The 21,636-nt window shown below is 35.1% G+C and overlaps 1 protein-coding gene across 28 annotated transcripts in view; it reads right to left on the bottom strand.

Annotated features, from left to right (window-relative positions):
* Nucleotides 1–21,636, bottom strand: part of LOC128236579 (uncharacterized) — a 121,714-nt gene that overhangs the window by 53,455 nt on the left and 46,623 nt on the right. For 22 of the 28 annotated variants that reach the window (XM_052951529.1, XM_052951518.1, XM_052951531.1 and 19 more), the window contains 21 exons: nucleotides 21,092–21,318; nucleotides 20,462–20,667; nucleotides 17,734–17,879; nucleotides 16,982–17,189; nucleotides 16,351–16,616; nucleotides 16,041–16,127; nucleotides 15,641–15,748; nucleotides 14,725–14,811; nucleotides 14,046–14,063; nucleotides 10,621–10,683; nucleotides 9,550–9,614; nucleotides 7,960–8,163; nucleotides 7,428–7,693; nucleotides 6,780–6,979; nucleotides 6,114–6,263; nucleotides 5,450–5,524; nucleotides 5,053–5,223; nucleotides 4,231–4,383; nucleotides 3,851–3,958; nucleotides 522–688; nucleotides 45–231 (listed from right to left, as the gene is read on the bottom strand). In XM_052951529.1, the coding sequence (XP_052807489.1) occupies nucleotides 45–231; nucleotides 522–688; nucleotides 3,851–3,958; nucleotides 4,231–4,383; nucleotides 5,053–5,223; nucleotides 5,450–5,524; nucleotides 6,114–6,263; nucleotides 6,780–6,979; nucleotides 7,428–7,693; nucleotides 7,960–8,163; nucleotides 9,550–9,614; nucleotides 10,621–10,683; nucleotides 14,046–14,063; nucleotides 14,725–14,811; nucleotides 15,641–15,748; nucleotides 16,041–16,127; nucleotides 16,351–16,616; nucleotides 16,982–17,189; nucleotides 17,734–17,879; nucleotides 20,462–20,667; nucleotides 21,092–21,318 (3,162 nt within the window). The remainder of the gene's footprint in view (nucleotides 1–44; nucleotides 232–521; nucleotides 689–3,850; nucleotides 3,959–4,230; nucleotides 4,384–5,052; nucleotides 5,224–5,449; nucleotides 5,525–6,113; nucleotides 6,264–6,779; nucleotides 6,980–7,427; nucleotides 7,694–7,959; nucleotides 8,164–9,549; nucleotides 9,615–10,620; nucleotides 10,684–14,045; nucleotides 14,064–14,724; nucleotides 14,812–15,640; nucleotides 15,749–16,040; nucleotides 16,128–16,350; nucleotides 16,617–16,981; nucleotides 17,190–17,733; nucleotides 17,880–20,461; nucleotides 20,668–21,091; nucleotides 21,319–21,636) is intronic. The other 6 variants (XM_052951534.1, XM_052951547.1, XM_052951545.1 and 3 more) reach the window with 3 other exon arrangements.

Below are 21,636 nucleotides of genomic sequence, written 5' to 3'. Positions count from 1 at the left end.
AGTGACATTTAACCTTAACAATATCTTTTAATAGTGACACTTACAGTAAAGACCAGTGTGAGTATCTTGCCCTCTGATCCTGTAAGTCTGACAGCGGACCTGAGTCCGTCGAAGAAGTTGCTCGGTTTTGAAGTGTCCATCTTGAGTGTCTGCACGTCAGCCACGTGCAGGGCCAGCTGACACAGTGTGGTAAGATGGCAACCGACTGCACCCACGATTAACATGTTGCCCCTGGGGAAAGCAAGGGACAGGATAATATACATTTTATGACACAATATGTTGTCAGCCAAGACTGAAATATTTTGTCCAATGAAAATTCATGACGTAATGAAAGTCAAATTGAAAAAAAACTGTCACGGTTCCAATTTTCTAAAATAGTATTTAATTGGATTATCTTTTAGTTTTTATTGTTTACAGTCTGTTCAAAACTTGAAGCATTCAAGAAACAAACTGTTATACATAGCTAATCCAAATATTTTATATCCTAAGAATAAGGTTGCCTTGTGTATGAAGTAACGTACCCGTGATGGAAGCTGAGTACCCTGTGTATCCTGATGATGTGGGCGATGACAAAGTCTGACAACATAATGTTAAGGCGAACATTGCCAAACTCCTCGTTATAGCGGGTCAGGTGGGTGTGTAGACAGGAATGGAGGTCACGTAATGTCTCTACTGGTTGTAGAGCAATCTGAAAATGATGAAAGGTAAAGTTATAAGAAGCAGCTGCCCAACAACCATCTAGGGTCAAGGGAAATACAAGAAGTCAATTATTTTATGAGAGAGTTCTACAGGAATGGAACTATTTTCCGTTCAACACACAGTTTATATACAAAGAATATATTTTCATTGATGAAAATCTAACTAAATACTTAGCCATGTGCATTTCAACAAATCAAATGGATAGAAATATTATTTTTTACAGACACAATATGGGCAAATCTTCTCTCTATTAAAGAGAGCATAAACTGTTGTTCCCTTTAGGCAGAACCCAATACCTCAGGCCCCAATTTCTCGAAACTTCTTAAGGGCTATTCCAGTTAAACATATGTCCCACCCCAGGACGGCAAAATAAAGAAATTCTGTAGGGGGTAGGTCTTTTTCTTAATTTGCTACTGTAGGGGGTGGTGATAAGTCCAATTTCGCTTCTACAGGGGGGCATCATTTTCTTTTTTGCTTCTGACCGTATCTGCTCATTTATATTCACTGCCCGATGGTGAAATACCGGTTTTTTTATCCATATAACATATTTTACCGAACGTCGTGTACAGAATTGGTTTGGATACAAATTTTCGCGATATTACGAGTCGGTTCCGCGGTACCGGAAATCAGAAGAAGTTGCGTCCCTTGACAACAAGATGGCGGAGGCGCCAGAATTTGTAAAGTCGTGGTCGAAGACCAACCTACAAAATTGGCTAGAAACCAATAGTTGCGCCGCATGTGTGGATACGTTTCGTGGTTAGTATACCAAATTGCAGTGTTCGACACTAACGGGGTCCCGGGATCCCGAGGACACCAGTTTTTCAGGAGGGACACCTGAACTTCGAAGTCCGGTATTCCGTCGGGACACTTTAAATTTCTGACTGATAAACGCTAAATATCAATAAATAAGTAGCATTTAATTAATTTATTACCTAAATTCGGGCTCCCTAAATTTCTTGACAGCACATGTCAAAACAATATTATTAATTATCATTATCGGACTCATCAAAGCGAAAGTATAGCTGACTATTTGACTATAGTTACGTCATGAATCTATAAATAAACAGGTCATTTCACAGGCGCATGCAGGTTAATGCTTCCGTTTTGTTGTTTACATTTTAAACAAGGTCAGAGCTGACAGAGATTTATTATCGGTAAAATACTTATGTGGAATTGTTTTGCTTATGTGTCAGAACCGCCCAAAAAGATGCCAACTCTGATGATACCTTTTATATAATATGATGCGACCTTTGAGTATTTACAGTAACATTTACGACACAAAAGAACTGCATCCTACATTCAGCATTCTTTGTTAATTGGCATTCAACTTATCAATATTCTTTGTTAATTTTAAAGACATATATTTCATGCCTTGATAAAAAATAATAGAAATAAAATTTGCAGGGTTTTATTCATTAATTCAATAAATTTATAAAATTTTATGACTTTTTGGCGCGAAAATTAACATGTATACACAATTTTTGGTCGTCTGCTCTTCCAGTATGCACTACGATTGTTGGGCAGTCTGATTGATTTATCAACAGCTCTACTAAATATTGATTGGAGTTTTCACAAGCCAGATGTAATATTCCTACAGTTTCTTAATGAAAAGCACCGACATTTGACAAGACCCTGAACCATGATGTATTTTATGCGTATTTTCCAAAAATCTAAAAATAGTAACAACATCAAGTTTTTGTTTACATTGTATCCATCTCTGTTTTTGACTGAAAACAAAAGGGACTTAGACATTCTCCCGCTTTTGAACCCAATCTACCAACTTAGAGACCAAAATATACCTCACTGCCATTCAGTGCTACTAACCTGTCATTACATGCTGCTGAAAACATGTATAATATGGTGGTTTATACTTGCATTACAAATTGAAAAGTAAAAGGATGTTGAATTTAATATTAAAACAGGCTCAACAATGAAAAAATGTAAAAAGTGGAAGGGACTCCTAATTTCAGGAAGGGACACCTGATTTCAAATGTTGGTGTCCCTTCGGGATCCCTTGGAAAAATGGTTAGTGTCGACCCCTGAAATTGACAACAGTTGTCTAGAATTTTATTAGAAATCATAATTTGTACGTATTGCGTAAATGTTATAAATCCGAATGTTTCGTCCCCTTAACATTTCGACCACAAGTTATTTTAAGGTTGTATATAATTACATGGGTGAAAGTTTCAGCCTCATGTGGCTTAATATGCACTTATAGCAACATATGAAGAAACAAGAGAACCGTGGTGTGTAGGTTATAGTCCATATAATGGAAAATAACCAAATTTATTAATGGAAAATAACCAAATTTATTACAAGCGAAGCCCAGTAATAAGTTTTGTTATTTTCCATTACATGAGCTGTAACCGACTTATAGTTCACCCTAGTTTCTAAGCCAATCATCGAACAAGGCCGTATACAGCGTGCCCATTGGCTGCTCGAAGTTCATTTGGCGCGCGCCATGTCTGTTGACCTAGTTATAATAATTAACTTATTGGATGCAGATGTGATCTTATATGAAACCTATTCGAGCAAAGATTTGAAAATCTCTGGGTGATGATTGGCTTAGAAACTAGGGTGAGCTATAAGGTCCTATATAGCTCACCTGGTCAAAGAGTTACAAAAGAGTAATTGCAAATAATCTTTGCATATAGACGTATAAAAAAATAAACTTCTCAAGGGGGTCCGAATTTGCTCAAAAAATATTCTAAAGGGGGTTCTTTTCTCATCAAATAAACTTCTGAAGGGGGATGGTCCATTTTGAAAGTGCCTTCCTGGGGTGGGACATATGTTTTACTGGAATAGCCCTAAGCTAAACAGGCTTAAGTAGCTTATTTCAATTAGCCAAAATACATACTTAAATTGAATCTTTATAAATGAAAAATGGTTTAATGTGCTTTTCATAATGATAATTCCTATCCAAAGTATAAAAACTCTTAGAGAAGTTAATTTTACGCAATTAATTAAAAACCAAAAATGATGAGTTCAGCTAAATCCTGTTATAAGGGACTTAAGAAGTTTCAAGAAATCAGGGCCAGATGATAAGAATAAACAAACTAAGCCACAATCCTTAATAACTATAACTAACATTGAAAAGTATTTATATGTTCACAATATTTAAAGATAGAAAACCATCTAGTACAACACATACCTTGATATGTTTGGCACCCACGGATGTGACGGGCCTCTGGTAAAGTCTGGCGTCAGTCGGGAATGTGACAAAGTGCTCATGGACGGGGGCTTCAAGCTTGGGCCAATACTGTATAGTATATAGGAATAGAAAAATAATGATTAAGTTCATTCTTTGATCAAACATAATGTAAGTCTTAATTATTTTGTTGTAGAAAATTCAATATATCACCGAGCTAACAAACGAGGTAACAAGTCTTTTAAACTATGATGAAAGTTTTGACTTGACAAAGTCAATCAGTTAAAAACTCATGTACTGAAGTTTAACACAAATACAAAATGGATGCAACCAATAACATTATAATATCACTTGAATACAATATCAGGTTAAGTTCCACAAACCTGCGAAAGAGTTTTCTCCAGTATCTCATCGAACCAGTTGAGATCGGAGCTGCGCGAAATCCTGTCCCGAATGATTCTGTTCATCTCGTGTTTCCATAGAGACACAACCATCAGTTCATCCGCCATTGATTCATCTGGCAGTCTCTTCAGACACTGCATTATGGGAAATATAAGATTTATTATATGCATATAAAAAAATATATGCCATAGTACTTTTTTAATCGCCTAAAAAGATGGTATAGATGGTATAGGATTTCATAGTAACACGCCCATCAGTTCTTTGTCCAATGACTGTTTTGGTAGTCACTTAAAGACACAGTGTTACATGTATGTGAAATTCAAGGTGATGGTAAAATACCATAAAGAAAACTCCTTTTGATAAAAACCCCTTACTATTCAAGTTGCAAATAATTATCAGAGTTTCTCAGTAGCCAAATCTTTTTTGAACAAGCCATGCATGTAAATAATAACACACATTTCTTGTCTGTTTTGTTTGTTTTTCCTCTCAGTTGATGAAGGGACAAAACTCAACAAAGACTTGATATGATGTCTGAAATGTCTGGTTATTGTAGACGTCATGCTTAAGCACCAAGTCTCATATCAATATTTTGAGCGGAAACTTAGTAATTGGCAAAAATAAAGGTTTAGCACAACCACAATCCTGGGGCCTAATCGTGGTGTAATTAACCCAAATTGTCCTTTTTGGAGGAAAACATGAGCTTTAGTCCTATGGCATCAATGCTATGACATATAACAAGTTCTTTTTCTTAAAAACATATACAATCATAACATAATATACAAACCAGTCAATGTAGCTCATACCTGGTAACATGTGGTAAGATCCTTCAGTGTGAAGAGATAGTGGTATCGGCCGGGAAGGGGGGTGGGGCGGAGCACTGACTGGACTGCTGCCAGGATCTGACACGATGCCTTTACAATGTTGTTGTGAAGGTCAATCTCCAGGCCAGGCTTGTCATTGTCTGTCACATTCGCCTTAAAGGAGAAATAATATATTATATAACAGTACAACATTTTTGGTCTATAGTTTTAAAGCAAATGGACTGGATGTATAAGGCATCTGCATTTAGATACATAAACTGACATATATATCACATTCTTTTTCATCGCTACTAACAACTAATAGCTTACATTGTGTTTTAAAATATAAAACAAAATATTCACTATTCCCATCTCAATTTATTTGATAGTCACTTTTTACCTCAAGTATTCCGTGCACAATAGTTCTAAGAGCGTCATCCTGAGGCCCTGGCAGGTTAAACACAGCAAAGTGCCTCTGAAAACATACAGTAAAACATCATGTTTATTAATATCAGAATCTGTAACTCTTAACTACAAGTTTACTAACCTCTACATCTGTATGCCAACTCTCTTTATTTTTCTTAATCAAACAAGGCATTACTACAATGAACTTAATTTGCTACTATATGTATTTATTTTAAAAGATATTTTTTTTAACATTTACCAAGTTTAAAGTCAATATTCTTATTAGTTTCCATGTTTTTTATTACCAATTTGAAAACTTGTGTATGACAGCAACATATCTGTCTACAATGATGGAAAATATGCTACATAATAGAATACTTTTTCTTCTTAAAAAATAGAAAAGATAATGTGCAGTGCAAATATATCATATACTTAAACTTTATGGTACACACACAATAAACACCACAATAAGCAGGGTTTTTCTCAACTGAGGGTCCTGTGAACCTCATACTTGAGAAAATGGGAGTCTCTGGTGATAATACGGTTGTCCCTGAAGTACATTGTTTGTTCACAATAACAGTAAGTTCAGAATGGGATTGATTCCCTGGCGTGAATTGAGTAAAGGACAGTCAGGGAAATCCCGTAATAAGATTCCATACCAGCAGCCTTGAAGAGAGCATCTGGTTGTTTACAGATGGAAACTCGGACATTGACATGGCGGAGATGACCGTGAAGTCCTCTACTGTTTTCCACTCGAACGGCTTCTGCAGCGTGCACACAACCTTGTCATCCAGCAGCTGTCGTAAGAGCTGAAAGAAAGAGATCGTACGTGCATTAAAATGAGTCTCTGTTACCCAATATGTTTTATCTTTATAAAGATTTAGCATGCACACCTCAATTATTACACCGTACCAACCTCAAACCATTGGATAACAGTTCAGTTTCTACTTATTCATTTTTCTTCAGTTGAGAAGACAGCTGAAAGCAGATTTGAATCACTCCATTTGAAAAGACATGTGAAAGTAACCCTGATTGGGATTAAACATCAAAAGTCTTGGGTGAGAGGTGGGCACATACACTACAAGACCACCCCCTTTGCTAAAATTTGAATAGTACCTGCTATACAAGTTTTAGTACCTGACAACAACAAGAAAATGTATTATATTGTTTTACGGGTGGACCAGAACATTGCTTCCATTAACATTTCTTAAAACATTGTAGTCTTGTAATGTGTTTTTATGGTGGCCAACTCTTAAAATTATTCTACTAGATGTTATAAAGCTAATGGAAAAAGAACGAAGAAGAAATAGAATGCCAGTCTGTACCTGGTTGCATCTCTGCACATTGTACTGGTCAGGCACGGGAAGGTTCACATCGTCAATGAACACCTTCAGTTTCTTGCCTTCCTTAGCTCCATACACGAAGCCCTGGCGGTGGTAGATGTTTGACTCTACAAACTGCTGTAGCTGACGTGCAGTTGAAGCCCCGGAAAACACCAGACGCTTGCATACACTCGTTGTTGAGTCTGGATAAAGGGAAGGTTTTCTTTTTTCATATTTGTTAAAAAAATTGAAAGAGAAGATTCGAGATTTTAGCTTAACTTGCTTATATCCATATATGTGAGCACTTCATCAAAAGTTCACCTTTAAAAGTTAACAACAATGTCGAAAGAGACAAGGACTGTTTTAAAATAAACAAAGAAATTCAACTTCAAAAAATGAAAAATGCTCATCAGATTTTATTTTAATATTTACATCAACTGACATGATCCCAAGTCAACCTATTCTGAATATCTAAAACCATTAGACCAATGAAAATATGTAAAGCTCTGGACAAAGATTTTCATACAATAATTTTTTGTTTATAACCAAGCATGGGTGGACATGATATGATTTAAACATCATGTCAATTCTGATTAGAGCAATGCACCTTCACTAAATTGTTATCAATAAAATACTTTAAAGAACACTCACCCTGGAAGTCCATGAACTCATCAATGAGAGTTGTCTTCCCTGAGCCAGGAGCCCCCACCAATAGGACATTCTGTCCTGACGCAGAGGCAAAATCCATGAGAATCCGTGTTCGTATTGTGTCTACTGTATCAACGAAAACCTCGCCAAGCATGTTCTGGTTGTCTGCGTATACAGCCTCTGGGACACGGGAGATCCAGGGGTCCCATTCACCACTCTCGTCAACGTAGTAGTCAAACACGCAGATGTCACGGTCGTCATCTGGCAGACTGCGATTAGGAGGAGTAAAATATCAAATGTTAAAACCTTTTACTTCATTGCACCAGGCGCTATCAAAACAGGATAAAAAAGAGAGGATAAAGGAAATAAAATCATCAAATCCAATCTAAACACTTGTATCATAAATATGCATCATTTAGCAGTTATGTGCTTTTCTTTGGCTTAAAGACCAACTGAGATTGAAGTCATTTCAAAAAGATGTTGGTCAGTTGTAACGTTTAACACACTTCTAATTGGTTATAATTTAAATACTCACGCAGTAGAGAGGGTCTTCAGAAGGTCGCTGAAGACCTTGCGATCATGGGCGTCCAGAAGGCCACCGAAAGTCCAGATGAGACAAAACAGGTAGAGTCGCTCAATGTGGAGCTCCCCGCCAATCTCAATGTTGTCTGCCAACATGGCCGCCAGCAGGCCAAGACACGTCTTGAACATTCCGACCTCCGAAAGACGCACTCGCGGTCTGAAAAGATGACCAGATGAATTTTGTTATTTCTTTTATAAACAGCATGGCTGGTTAAATACCCATGGTCTGCTAAAACTAACAGGCACTTTTTTTCTCATTCAACTGTATCTTTAAAGTTTACAAATAGAAGCATATAAACAGTTTTTGTTTTTTCCCTATAATAAGATCTGACTGCATTTGTATCATAACCTGGGAATTTCTAAAGAAAAAATTCAAGCAATGAAAATGGGTTTCTACGGGTGTTTAGATCTTTTATTGAAAAAAAGACAGGAAAATAAGCAAATTATATGGACTTATAAAGCTTGTGTTAAGCTATATATTTCTAAAAATACTACAAAGAAATAGACCCAGTGAAATGTTCTTTGGGTATCACACGCAATTTCGTTTACAAGAATTCAATCGCAAAGTATAGTATGACCTTAGATTATTTAAAAAAAAAATCAGTTAAATATAACAACAGATCAGTCAGCCATATCATCATTTCATGATACACCACAAAAAAAACAGGTCATTTCCTTCAGTTTAAAAAAAACAACATCAAGCAAAACTTGGTACGATGCTTCAAAATGTATAAAATGTCCAATTATAAGCAATGCTGAGTAAGTGTGTGAGCTGAAATGCATGCCGTTAAATTGATTTTGGAGGAAAAGATAAAAATAGTTATCCAAGTACATTGCAATGAAATTATTGGTTACATGATAAATAAAGCGAACATAACATGTTGTTCTACGATGAGAAAATGTCAATCAAGCATCATGTTGATTAGAAGTTTTTACCTGGCTGACTGAGTCCAACCCCTGAGATTAAACACGCAAATATTATAGACCATCGACAGGAGTGAACATAAATGATCCTTTATAATCCACAATTATGTATAAAACATACATTTCTATCAGCCATAGTTGCTAATTTCAAAAACATGCCATATTGCAATTGAAGTTCAACCTTTTTAGCTAAAATTTCAGCATTTTTGATAACCAAAATTTCATATTCATATCGATGGCCTCACTTCAAAATGACGAAGCTGCATTTTTTCTGTTTCGGAATTTTTACATTTCTAAAATTATTAAGGCGAGCCAATAGTCCAATGAGAAAATGGTGTTGCAACATGTGATCAAAATGTCGAGCAATGATTGGACATCTCACAGAAAAGCAGAAATGCCGTACAACAAAAATTGTAAGTTTGGCATTTTGTAAAAATTTTTGAAGCTTCGACGTTTGGACGTGAGGCCAATCGATATGTTAAAAGGTCATAGGGTAATTTATTAGTAGTATGGTTGTATGATCATTTTAAAGAAATGAAGTAACATGATGAGAAAACACTGCCAAAATATATAGTTAAAACTACAAACAACGAGGGTTTAATTTACAACGTTGTCTTACTTGGCATCATTGAGGACAAAGTTGATGACAGGGTCAAGAGTTTTCTGGAAGGCTCGCTGTAACACCTGCAATACATTGATAAAACATACATGAACAATTAGGGATATGTTATGGGAATACTTTCACAAAAGTGTGAGAAAAAAGTAGAATATATAATGTCTACTCATGCAAATTTGTATAATTCCTATTGTTATGATTAAGCATAATACTAAATAATTAAGTGTTAAAATATCGCACTAAAATTCTAAAAATACATTTGACATCCCATAGCTTTAATATCATGATATACATGATTGAAATAAAAATACAGACTTTAAGAATACCACAAAATATGAATACTTTAAAACAAAGAATTACATAGCTGCAAATGGGCTTGCTTTGTTGCAGAAAATAGATTGGAAGTATCACAGTTATAAGAATTAACGGCCCCTATTTTTGTGCATTCATTTCCCAGTCCGCATCTGTGTACATTCACATCAAATCTGCACAAAATGGAGCAGTGAAAATGAATTATTTTCAACTGCAGACAATATTTCTATTTAAGCAAATAGGTCATAGGGTAATTTATTAGTAGTACTTTCTCAGTTTTCAATCTTGAAATTTGGACAACGGATGCAGACTACATGCAAAAGGATAATTGGTCTAAATAACTTATTCGAACATAGTGATTATTTGTCACAAATATTATGATTGCCAAACTGTAAGGCTTTTAGTTTTAACATGTTTTTGTCTTAAAAAGCCTTGCTAATAGTAAAGATAATTCTATCTCAAGTAAGAATGTTAAGAAAATATACTTCCAATCCTCTGTCAACAGAGGCAGCTAACTAATTAACGCACCACACACACACAACTTTGCAATTTTATCAATTAAACAAAACACCAACTAGAATCTTTATCTAAAAAAATCATCTTTTTTGTCTTGTAAAGTATCTTCAAAAAAACACCAAAAAAATAAATGTGCTAAGACTGCAGGGAAACATGCTGCTTCACTTTGCGTCTTGAAACTGTTGAGTGCTCTGCCTTAAAAAATGCCATCTTATGAAATCAGAACAGTCGGGTGCAGGTTTTTACCCCTTCCACAGTTCTCTCTGGTATAACATTGTCTGGTGACTCGGGATTGTCATTTGGAGCAAACTGTTTAAAAAGTAAAATGTACTTCACTCAAATGTCTTTAATATTATAATGATGAAACACATTCAAAATTATGCTGGTATCTTAAATGATGATGACAAAAAAAACCTGTTAACTTACTGATTCTACTGCACGCCTTAATTCTAAATTAAAATCAATAAATTATAAGCCGCAGAGTAAACTCAAAACCTTTTTTTTTTTAATTAAACATGGGGCATAACTCTAATATTACTAAAGCCAGAGCTTATGTAGGGCCTTCTATACATGTGCATATTGTCGCTTGCAACATATGCGTATCTTGAACAGTTTTACAGTCATGGCCAAGGTTAAAGGCTTTTGCACTACAACACCAATACTATAAGAATACCTCCATTTTTTTTCTTTCCAAAATAGACAAGCTAAATATGTGCTATTTCTATATCTAATGTGCTGATTTTCCCCCTATACCAAAACATGACTAATATCTCACAACTATTTTTACCCTTTACCCCCTCACATGCATGTATATGTACGTCAATTATCACTATCTACGGACCTATATCTGGAGTTCCCTGTAGGATTGCCATCTATGAATAACTAAACATTTAACTGAAAACCATAACCATTATGATTTCTATCAATACATTAACTGCAAGAATAATTTTTGTACAATAAAAAATTTAGTTATAAAGTATTGACACAAATCATAATTTCATTTGACCCTTTCAAAATTACCTTTCATGTATTTTACTCTTTTTCAAATTATGAAAAAAGTCAAGCAAAATGTGTCAGCTGACATTTTATTTGAAAAAAAAAATCATGAAAGATATTTTGCTAGCCTCTGGCGTATCATGAACTAGAGTAATATAAACACAACTAAAAGGGAACAGGGCTGATTTCTTTAAACTGCTTAAGTCTGTCAATATAACACAATTAAGCTAAGCTCACTATTTTTGTTCCTCTAAACTTTGTAAAAATATCTACTTTTTTGGAAGCCTTTTGACTGTTAATTGAAGATATTTGTCTGCTAATCACAAAAAACTAAGTTTTATAAATTAAAATCAGGTCAAAATAAGAAAATTTGCTGAACGAAATAAGCCACTTAAGTCTGTTAAGCTTAAGAAGTTTTGAGAAATCAGGGCCAGGAATATGGTTATAAAAATGTTGACTACTCTTTGTCCACTTGGGGGCGGGTCGTTAGGGTTCTGGCGAGTTGTCTGAAATATTACATGGTTAAATATTGTATAGAAGTCCTGATACACAGTTGAATGTGTCACTTTAATTAACTAGTGGTCAACATTTTATTTTGTCTAATGAGAGGGCAGTATTTTTCAAGTTTTCCAATACATTTATTTCAGTAAATCAGCAGACAGCCATTATTGATTTAAATCAGATATAAACAGTGGCTGGATCATCAAGTAGGTAGTTTACACAATAAAATGTAGACCTCTAAAAAGTAAGACAATATAAACAGTGGCTGGTCCATATAGTAGGTAGTTTACACAATAAAATGTAGACCACTAAAATGTTAGACAAAATAAAAAGTGGCTGGTCCATATAGTAGGCAGTTTACACAATAAAATGTAGACCACTAATTTTGTTAAAGATTGCATCACATCAAACCATTTATTTTTGTAACTACATACTAACAACCTTTAACCATTACATAAAGCTACTATTCTATAAAACGAACGACTGACGCCCACTCATACACGAGTTTTAGTTATATCAAAGCTAGAGGCCAATATTTATATTTATGATCAGATCTTAGCCCAGACGTACATTTACAAAACAGCAAAAGCCAAAGTCAGCATTAAAAGCAAACAACACCCATTTAATTTAAAATAAATAAGCTATACACATATAGGCTTTATATGAAGTAATAAATCCAACCATTGATAATATATGTAATGGTGAATAAAAAAAGCAAGGTAAAAAAGTTCAGTTATATTTAGATGCAGATGTCACAATTTACTGAGTAACTAAACATACATATAATTTCTCCAATCACTGTGTTCCGAAGCATAAATAAAGTTCCATTAAAAAGTATTCAAATCTTCAGTCAGTGAAACACTATTGGAAGTATAAGTCAAAAACATAGAAACACTATCCAATAAAATTACGGAAAATTTAAAACACTGAAGTCCACACAAAAAGTCAAACGAAAACTGAAAATAACCGCAGATAACCATTACCTCTCGAATCTTTGCAAGAGAAAAGATAAATGTTGTATTATTTTAGGTTTGTATAATGCAAAGAAAGCATTTAATGGGCTGATTAGTCAGAATTGTGTTAAAGTTAACAACATTGTTAACGACATCGTTGTTAACTTTTAAAGGCGAGTTATTCTATGTTGTGCTCATATATTAAAATAAATCAATTACCCCTGAAACAGTGGTCTCAAACCTAGATCTCACATGTATCCATGTAACTTCCAGAGCAGTAAAGATTTGAAAGTTAACAATGGTGTTGTTAACAACGTTGTTAATGTTAACAAATATCTGAACAAACGGCCCATTGGAAATAACAGCTATACAAGCAAATGCCAACACAGGTCATTTTTTTCCAATTTTCCCAAGGGGCTTAAGATGACATTATTAAAGTCTTGCTTTAGACACTTTTTTAAAACACATTAGTCTGTGTACTAAGTTTCCCTTGTGTTTTTGAAAATGTGTTTGAGCTATCCTAAGCTGAAGATGTCCCATGACTCTACTGACAATGACACATTCCGAACTCCTCAGCCATTTTCCATCGAAAACAATCTCCGATGTATATGGTTGGTTTACAATGTAAGAATTCTTTACACTTAATTATGCTGCAATTAGATCACGTAGTAATTTAAATTTACGGTAGCAGTTAAACTTAATGACTTTACTTTTGGGAAACTTCAATAATAAATAATTCAAGCAATAATGTAATTCACTGGAAATCAATTTAAACTTTGTAAAACAAATTACATGTTACCACACTACAATTAACTCATACTTTTATTAAACATTTTACGAAGTACTTCAACTGATGTACCAGCATACATCCAAGTTATTTTCAGATAGAAAATGGCCGAGGACTTCCAAATGACAACGACAATGCGATTGACACCAAGGCTATAAAAATGCGAAGACTCATTTTCTTGACAAAACAAATGAGATAAAAATCACACCAGTATTTCACGACTCTTTTCAAAATAGGTGTGTCTACAAAGCTTCCTTAACCAGTGCCACATTTAAGAAATTACTCTTCACCACAGAAAACAGGAGGGTCATTTTGTGACCAGTGCCTATGTGATCATTACAAAAGTGTGAATGCATAGATGAATATATGATGGGCATGTTTTAGAGGAAGTACGGCTATTGGCTAGGAAGTAACCACATCGTGATCGCACTAACCCTTTGTTCATCCTTTTCCTGGTAGAAAATACATGCATCATTTAGTACATGAAGGGGGATTTAAAATCATATTTGTCTTAAAATGTCTGTGATAATGCTTGTTTTGGAAATAAAATGGTAAATAAAATGGTGTAATAAAGACTTGCTTTATTCAGACAATTTAAGTATTAAATTTAGAATAAAACAGACAAACTAAACGTAACAGGTATTTTTCTTTATTGATTTGCACCAATTATGAAATACTTCCTCTTCACTGATCACATAAATTATTTTTTTCAAAATAATGAGGAAAAATGCTAAGAGTTTCATTCAACAACCAAAATCTTCCACTAAAGAAAGAATGAAAATACTCTAAGAAGTATTTCTCAACTATGTTCAAAATCAAGGATTTATTTAATATGTCTACATTTATCACAAAACCCAATTCTTACCTCATCCTTATCAAATGAATAGAATAATGAATTGTATTATTCAATCATAAAATGCATGAACATTTTTTTTCTTATTTCCATGCAATAAAATAAATATATGTTCTTCAACTTTTGATCCTTTTGTCACGCAATTAAGATCGTGTTTAAATTTGCAGTCGTAAAAACTATTCCACAAACAACATTCCAGATTATGATTAGACCTGCAGATTTGTTTAAGTCATGGCAGCTTATGGAAAAGCTCAACTTACATGTATTTCCTGTGGGGTACGATTTTCGAGCCAGGCTCTGGCGATGGGCTTCCATCCGACCACATCTTTGTCAATGTACAGGATACCCTGAATTAAAACAATAAACACTCTCACAGACAAATCGCAAGCAGAATGAAAGGCCATGGCATCAGTTCGTTACATACATGCAGTCCTGAAATTCAAACAAGGAGGTTATTACTAAACAAACTTCCGTCAAAATCAAGGTTATTATAACTATGATCCCATTAGCTTCTACCTAGCAAGCTTAACTATGTCTGCAAGGGTAATGAAAATATTCAGCAGCAATACACAGAAAACAAGGGAACCAGAAGCGTATGCGAATGCTTATCCATTTTTCTCAGTAAATCAAAAGGCATCACTCAGCTAAAAGTTATGCCGGATCTATGAGACTTTTTACAAGTGTGCTAATTGTCAGAGGTAACATTAGTGCAAAATTTCAGGAACAATGTTACAAAAAAATGTTTTGGTAAAATTGCATGACCCTGCATCCATGGACGCCCACGTTGTGGACACAAAGACTATGACATTAACTTGACTTTCTTTACAAAAAACACACTAGAATTCTATTAACCGGGTATATTGTTTGTCCAGTGAAGTTCCCCTTGTTTTTCTTGTAAAGGTCATCATGACCTTGACATTAGATTTATTGACCCCAAAATCATTCATCTACTGACCATGACCTTGAGAACTGTGTAATAATGTTTGAAGATTCTACAATTGATGAAATTTTTGAAAATAATCCATCGGAAAAGAAAGTGTGAGGACAACGCGGACGATGAAACAGCTGACAATGTCATACAAGGTAGACCCTATATGTCGGCCATGCTTCATTACAACAAATAAGCTAACACAATCTACCATACAAAACCAGTATGAATTGTAATTGAGCACTCACGCATCTGGAGACAGTAGAGGGTGAAGCCTCAGGGAGACGTGCCGTCTCAAAGATGATGTTGATGTTGTCCGACAGGAACAGCTTGTCACCATTCCGCAGGTGAAGCACCTATAATAAACAGTTAAAGTTGTCAAATATGTGGACAATTTGCCTTATCACTTTAATAGATCAGATTCTCCTTTGGAAAGGTTTCAAATTCAGATCTCCCTGAAAACAAAATGTGGGTATTCTAATATCTTTGAATATTTTTTTTCAGTTTCATTAACAAATAACTCGGACCATTTCAGTGACTGTCAAATCTTGTTACTTCACAAATTGGCAATAATCAAAAAGAGGATATTGAATAAGCCATCAATTCATCTGGATTTTAAAAACAGATTTTTTAGCCTTCTCCACCCACCTTATCTGAGTTGAGGACGCTGTTGAAGTTGTCTGCCCAGCCGGTGTTTAGTGGACCATCTAGACACAGCCATGTCTTGCTCAGGTTCTAAAATACAACACAGTTCATAGTTATTTTTACAAAAATTAACTAGTTTAAACATTACCAAATCACAAAAGCACTTCTTTCACTGTGTTCTATTTTCGGTAACATTTTCTTCCATAACATTCAAATTTCACTAATTTTTCTGCCACCCCTTTATTTAACTCTCATTAACAAAAAACCGTAAAAATATTTTTAAATTTATAAACACTTTGATCCATTGCCGTACCCTGTTGGCCTTCCTGCAGGCATTTGTGAATATCCCATCCACCCAGTCACTGTTCTGATTCAGATGACCGAACATCAGGTCCGACTCGTCCACCACGAGCGGGTTAATCCGGATAAGCTTGTGGGTCTTCTCAGAAGACTTAGCCGACCCCTTGCTTCCTGATGACCCCCGGGACAGCCCTGCCTTGGGAGTCATGGATAGGGAGTCAATAAGTGTCTGGATACAGGTGCTCTTACCACTGCCTGGTGGGCCAGCAACTATCAGACCTGTGGGTGTTGAATGAGAAATAGAAAGAGTGATGATGTGTAAAATCCTTTTTCAAAACGTTTAATAAATTGAGCAACGCCAGTGGCAGCCTATATTCATCGTTTTTTCTCAAATAATCAAGGGGCATAACTCAAGAATATTTGCATTGGTTATGGGACTTTGCTACATGTTTGGAAAATGTCATTGTGAATATGAGTTTAATATTAATATGTTTGATGGTTTTCACGCATAAGCATCATTTGATGTTTTAACACTATAATGATTACAACTGGGATGATTTAAGCTATGACAATATTCTATTTTTTTTTCCTATAATAAACATGCATTAAGAGAAAATGAGTTGAATCTTCAGGGTATTTATTACCATGATGTACACTGGACAGGTTGTAGAGCTGGTTACACTTGGAGAGCCATGATTTGTGAGGGATCAGGCCACGCTCTTTGGCCTTTGTCTCCAGGGCCTGGTCAATGTCAAACCCTCGGGTACGGGCAGATATCGCCCCGATCACTGGTGGGGGCTCGGGAAGACTGTGGAAGCAATCCTTCAGCAAAGCCTTGAAGATTGGCATCGCCTGAAATGAATACAAGTATTTACTTGTATATACAAAGTGTATAACACATAGACTATGGATATCTAAATACATGTCAAGGCGTATCGTATAATAAAATAAAATATTCTGTAACTGATACGGAGTTAATGCTCATCTGGTTGTTGTTGTTTTTTCAGTCCAACAAGGGTTGTAACTTGACAACTTAGTATTGTCTCTGGCAACATGTGTACCAAGTTTCATTTGAATACATGTATCTTGAGTGGTTTTAAATTAAACATTTTTGCACAGCAATGCCAACGACTATGACACCAAGGCTATAACAATACCTCAACTATTTTTCTTCAAAAAACGGATGAGCTACGAATTACAGCAAGATAAGAATTTTAGCAGGCATGACTCCTAACAACGCTATTATGTTTCTTATAACAGCCTGGATGCCTAGATGTAATATTTTTAACAAGACATTCCTGGATGTGCAAATTTTCATTGTTGAATAGGCTGGTCAAACATCTTCTCATACTAGTGTGACTTGATGCTAGTGTGACAATAAAACCTGCCCACCCACCTCTCCCATGAGTCTGGGTGAGATCATCTCCTCTATCGTCTGAGCAACGAGGGCATGTTCCAACTTCCCCGCAGCTGTCATGGGGTTAGGGGTGCCTGTCTTTCGGTGTCCCGCTGTTGGACCAATCTTCATGTTCCCTTGGGTCACTGTTGGATCGTAATTTTGTCAGATTAACCCAAGAAGGTTACATTAAACCTTAAGGTATTCCATGTACAAATAAGCTTAACGTTTAATCGTTCCAATGTCGATAATGTTAAATTTTGATGTCTGATGACCAATCATAATTTTGGTATCATTTGAAAGAGTATTAGCTAGTGATTATATGTAAAATAAATGACCAAAACCACATGACATATAAAGTTATAATAATTGCAGTTTGTGCTTTCGCTATTTACTTCAACTGAACTTAGGCCCTGGGGCCTTCCATATTCAATAAGCAACTTAGATTGAACTTAAATTTAAGATAGCCTGTATATTTAGCTGACCAATAGGCTGAATGGAATCACTGAGGTATTTCTACGGATAAGGATCAGATCAATATTGAATACTGGCCCAGACCTAAAGTATTTTGCAATCTATTAAGGTCAATTTTTTGGGGGGTAATATTAATTTGGGTACATATGTTCTTATTCTACACATAAAGCCTTTCCATTGATACCAAATTAATATGGGGGTCACCAGGCATCAAATACTCATTTTTGTCCACACAATTCTTTGAATATATACCATATTATACTGTGTATGGGACACACTTTTTTGCCCCAAAATTTAATTAAAACAAAGTAATAGGCTTCTGACATCAGGATTGCTATAATTGTTATTTTATTATTGATGTACACATGCTGTACTATTTAATAACACCTGCCATTTTCACGATTCAATAAAACTCGTAAAATCAAATATGGTGGCTGCTGTTTTTGACATTTTTTCACTGCATCCTTTCTATGCTAGCGTCCTACACACAGTATAATATGGTAGGATTTTACTGCGAATATGTACCGTATGTTTTCCTAAAGACTATGCCACTCAATGTATCAAAATCATCTCTATCAAGATTCTATTCAAAGTAATTACAAAATGTTAACTTTAAATCATATTATAAAATTATTACGAAAGTGGATTTGGGGCTGAAATGACTTATTGACATTACATTATTGTTTATATATTCTGAATATTTATGGTTGGGAATTTTGGGTCAACAATTCCAGAGGAGTAAAATTGCAACAAAAAGGTTATGAATTGAACAAAGAAATTTAAGGTTAATTAGTCTTCCATATTTACAGTTGCAAATTTTGGGGTAAAACTGACTGAGGAGTAAAATGCAACAAAAAGGTAATGAACTGAACAAAGAAATTTAAAATAAGTTATAAAAGTAACCAAGATGACCTCTAAAACAAGAACTAAAAAGTGAAAGAATAAAATGAACATCTTGAAAATTGAAATTATACCCGATTCCCGCATTTTTGTGCAGTTTGGGTCTGCTATAGCATAAGACAAATGGCAGACACTATATACAAAACAGCACACAAGATGCCTTTTAATTCTGACAAAAAAATTCATTTTTCCCCCAAAGATGAACATGATATTGATAAATAAACACAAAAACATTTCAATTTATAGCACTAATATCTATAAAGTATTCTACTGATCAATTTTAGCAGACTATTTTTGTCTAAAAATATAAGGTTAATGGATGGAAACATTCAGAATCTTTATGTATCCAAGGCAATTAAATTGTAATACTAAATATATCAAAAGAAATCTAGCTTAATATTGAAACTAAAGCATGGAGCATATTAAAGGAACATTTTAAAAGGAACGTAAATCACCTCACCTCAAACAGAAGGTGAAATAAAGATGTGCAAATAACACAAGACTACAAGGCCATCCTTAATCAATTGTAAGCGTACAATGGCCCAACCCAAACTATTTAAGTAAGTCAAATAGTTGAGCAGTATCGTTTATAAATAAGTGAAAACTTACTTGTCTTTTAAAAGCGCTGGGAAGCGAACGCCAACACTTGTCTGTTGATTTTCAGCAGTAAAAGGGGCATAACTCAACAAGTATTAAAGCCAGAGTAATGGGCCGAGCTGACATGTGTATTGTGTCTCGCAACTAGTGCATTTATTTTCATTTGAATATCCGCCAAATATGACAGCGATGTCAAGGCTCTGACACTTACATGACTTTTCCTCTTAAAGCTGCACTCTCACAGATTTACCGTTACGATAAGACTGCTGACAAAAAAATCAGATTGCAGATTTTCATATTTAAGTGCAAAAATTGATGTTTTATGCATTTTTCTTAAACCGTTAGTAACGGTTTAAGCCTTAAAACATTAATTTTTGAACGGAAATAAGAAAAATTGCCATCTGATCTTTTGTCAGCAGTCTTATATCACTGGTTTGCAGATATTTACGCAAAAATTGGCACAAAAGATAAAAAAAAGTTGTCAAAACGGTAAATCTGTGAGAGTGCAGCTTTAAAAGAAAAAAGACAAGCTTAAAACAACAAGGTACAATTTCAATTTGGTGAGAAGTTTGAGTCTTTGCAAACATACAATAATTACGGATGGCCTAACTACCTCTAACAGTGACTCCGAAGTGCTATAAAGTAAGAAACTGCAGAATGGCCGCAACATCCCAACATCAGAAGAGAAAACTGGCAGTAACTGGCAGAGAAACTGTGTACACGTTGTGCGTAAAACAATAATGAATTAAATACATACAAAAGCTCCTCTCACCCGTCGAGCTCTGCTGGGGCAGGTTGGGTCTACTGTCTGAGGCCTGACTGTTAGAGCGCGATGTCTCTTCCTTCTTCATGTCCATTTTGTCTTGTGTTTTCTCATCCCGGATGTATTTCCGCTTCTGCATAGCACGTCTCAGCACTCCAACAAGAGCCTCGATACTGAAGTGGTGCTGTATTTGGGGTGGTCTGAAAAAAATAAGATATTTGTATTTTAAAAGCATGATGTCTCATACAAGAGCCTAGAAACTGAAGTGCTGCTATATTTGGGCTGTCTGGAGGAGACAACAACTCTGGCTGAGATAACAATATGAAAGATGTAGAGAAAAAGAAACAATGTCTGTCTTGAAGCTAGACAACATGATCACCCACTGTGTGCCATGCAAATACATATTTGTCGCCTTAAAGGCATTCTTCAGTACCCTAACCAGGGCCTCAAATACTGTAACTGTGCTGTATGTTTTTCAGGCTGCAAGAAACAGGATATTTTTATCATCAGTTCATTTATTATCGATTCCTGAACATAAATTTGACTTTAATTAAGGTATATAAATAAAGATTATCTGTATAACCAACTATAAACAACTGCTTTACAATTAAAATTATGACTTACAGCTGATCCTTTGCCAGTTCAGTGAGGACTTTAAGCCTTGACCCAAGGACAATCGGGGCCTTGAATCCCAGGGCTGTGCACTTGGCTCTCATGATCATTCCGACATCCGGTCGTACAAGGGAGATAGATCGGAACAAGAGGCGAATATCGCTGGAGAGGCGTGTAGTCTGATTCCAGTCTGACAGATTGATGGTCATGTGAACGGCCACACTGCGCTTCAGGGGAATCTGGTAAAAAAAGGAAGCAAGGGTACACATTATTTTGATTTTATTTGACTCAATACTCAGTGTTTGTAAAAAGCAACTCATATTTGAGATTTTTAACATATGCAGCTGTTTGTAAAGAAAACTTTGTACAGTATTCAAAGTTTGCAGATTTACTAAAATAAATAAAAATTATAGAAAATTGATGGGGAATACATGTTATAACCATATGGACATATCAATTTTATCGTAAAAGTTCTAACATTGAATTTTTTTTATTCCTGAACCATTTTGCTTTTAAGACAAGACATAATGTCCACTAGAATTACAGAGAGGTTACTG

This window comes from Mya arenaria, chromosome 6 (assembly GCF_026914265.1).
Source record: "Mya arenaria isolate MELC-2E11 chromosome 6, ASM2691426v1".
NCBI lineage: Eukaryota > Metazoa > Mollusca > Bivalvia > Myida > Myidae > Mya > Mya arenaria.
Note: the sequence above shows the minus strand (reverse complement) of the source record. Positions and strands in the feature narration are given on the sequence as shown.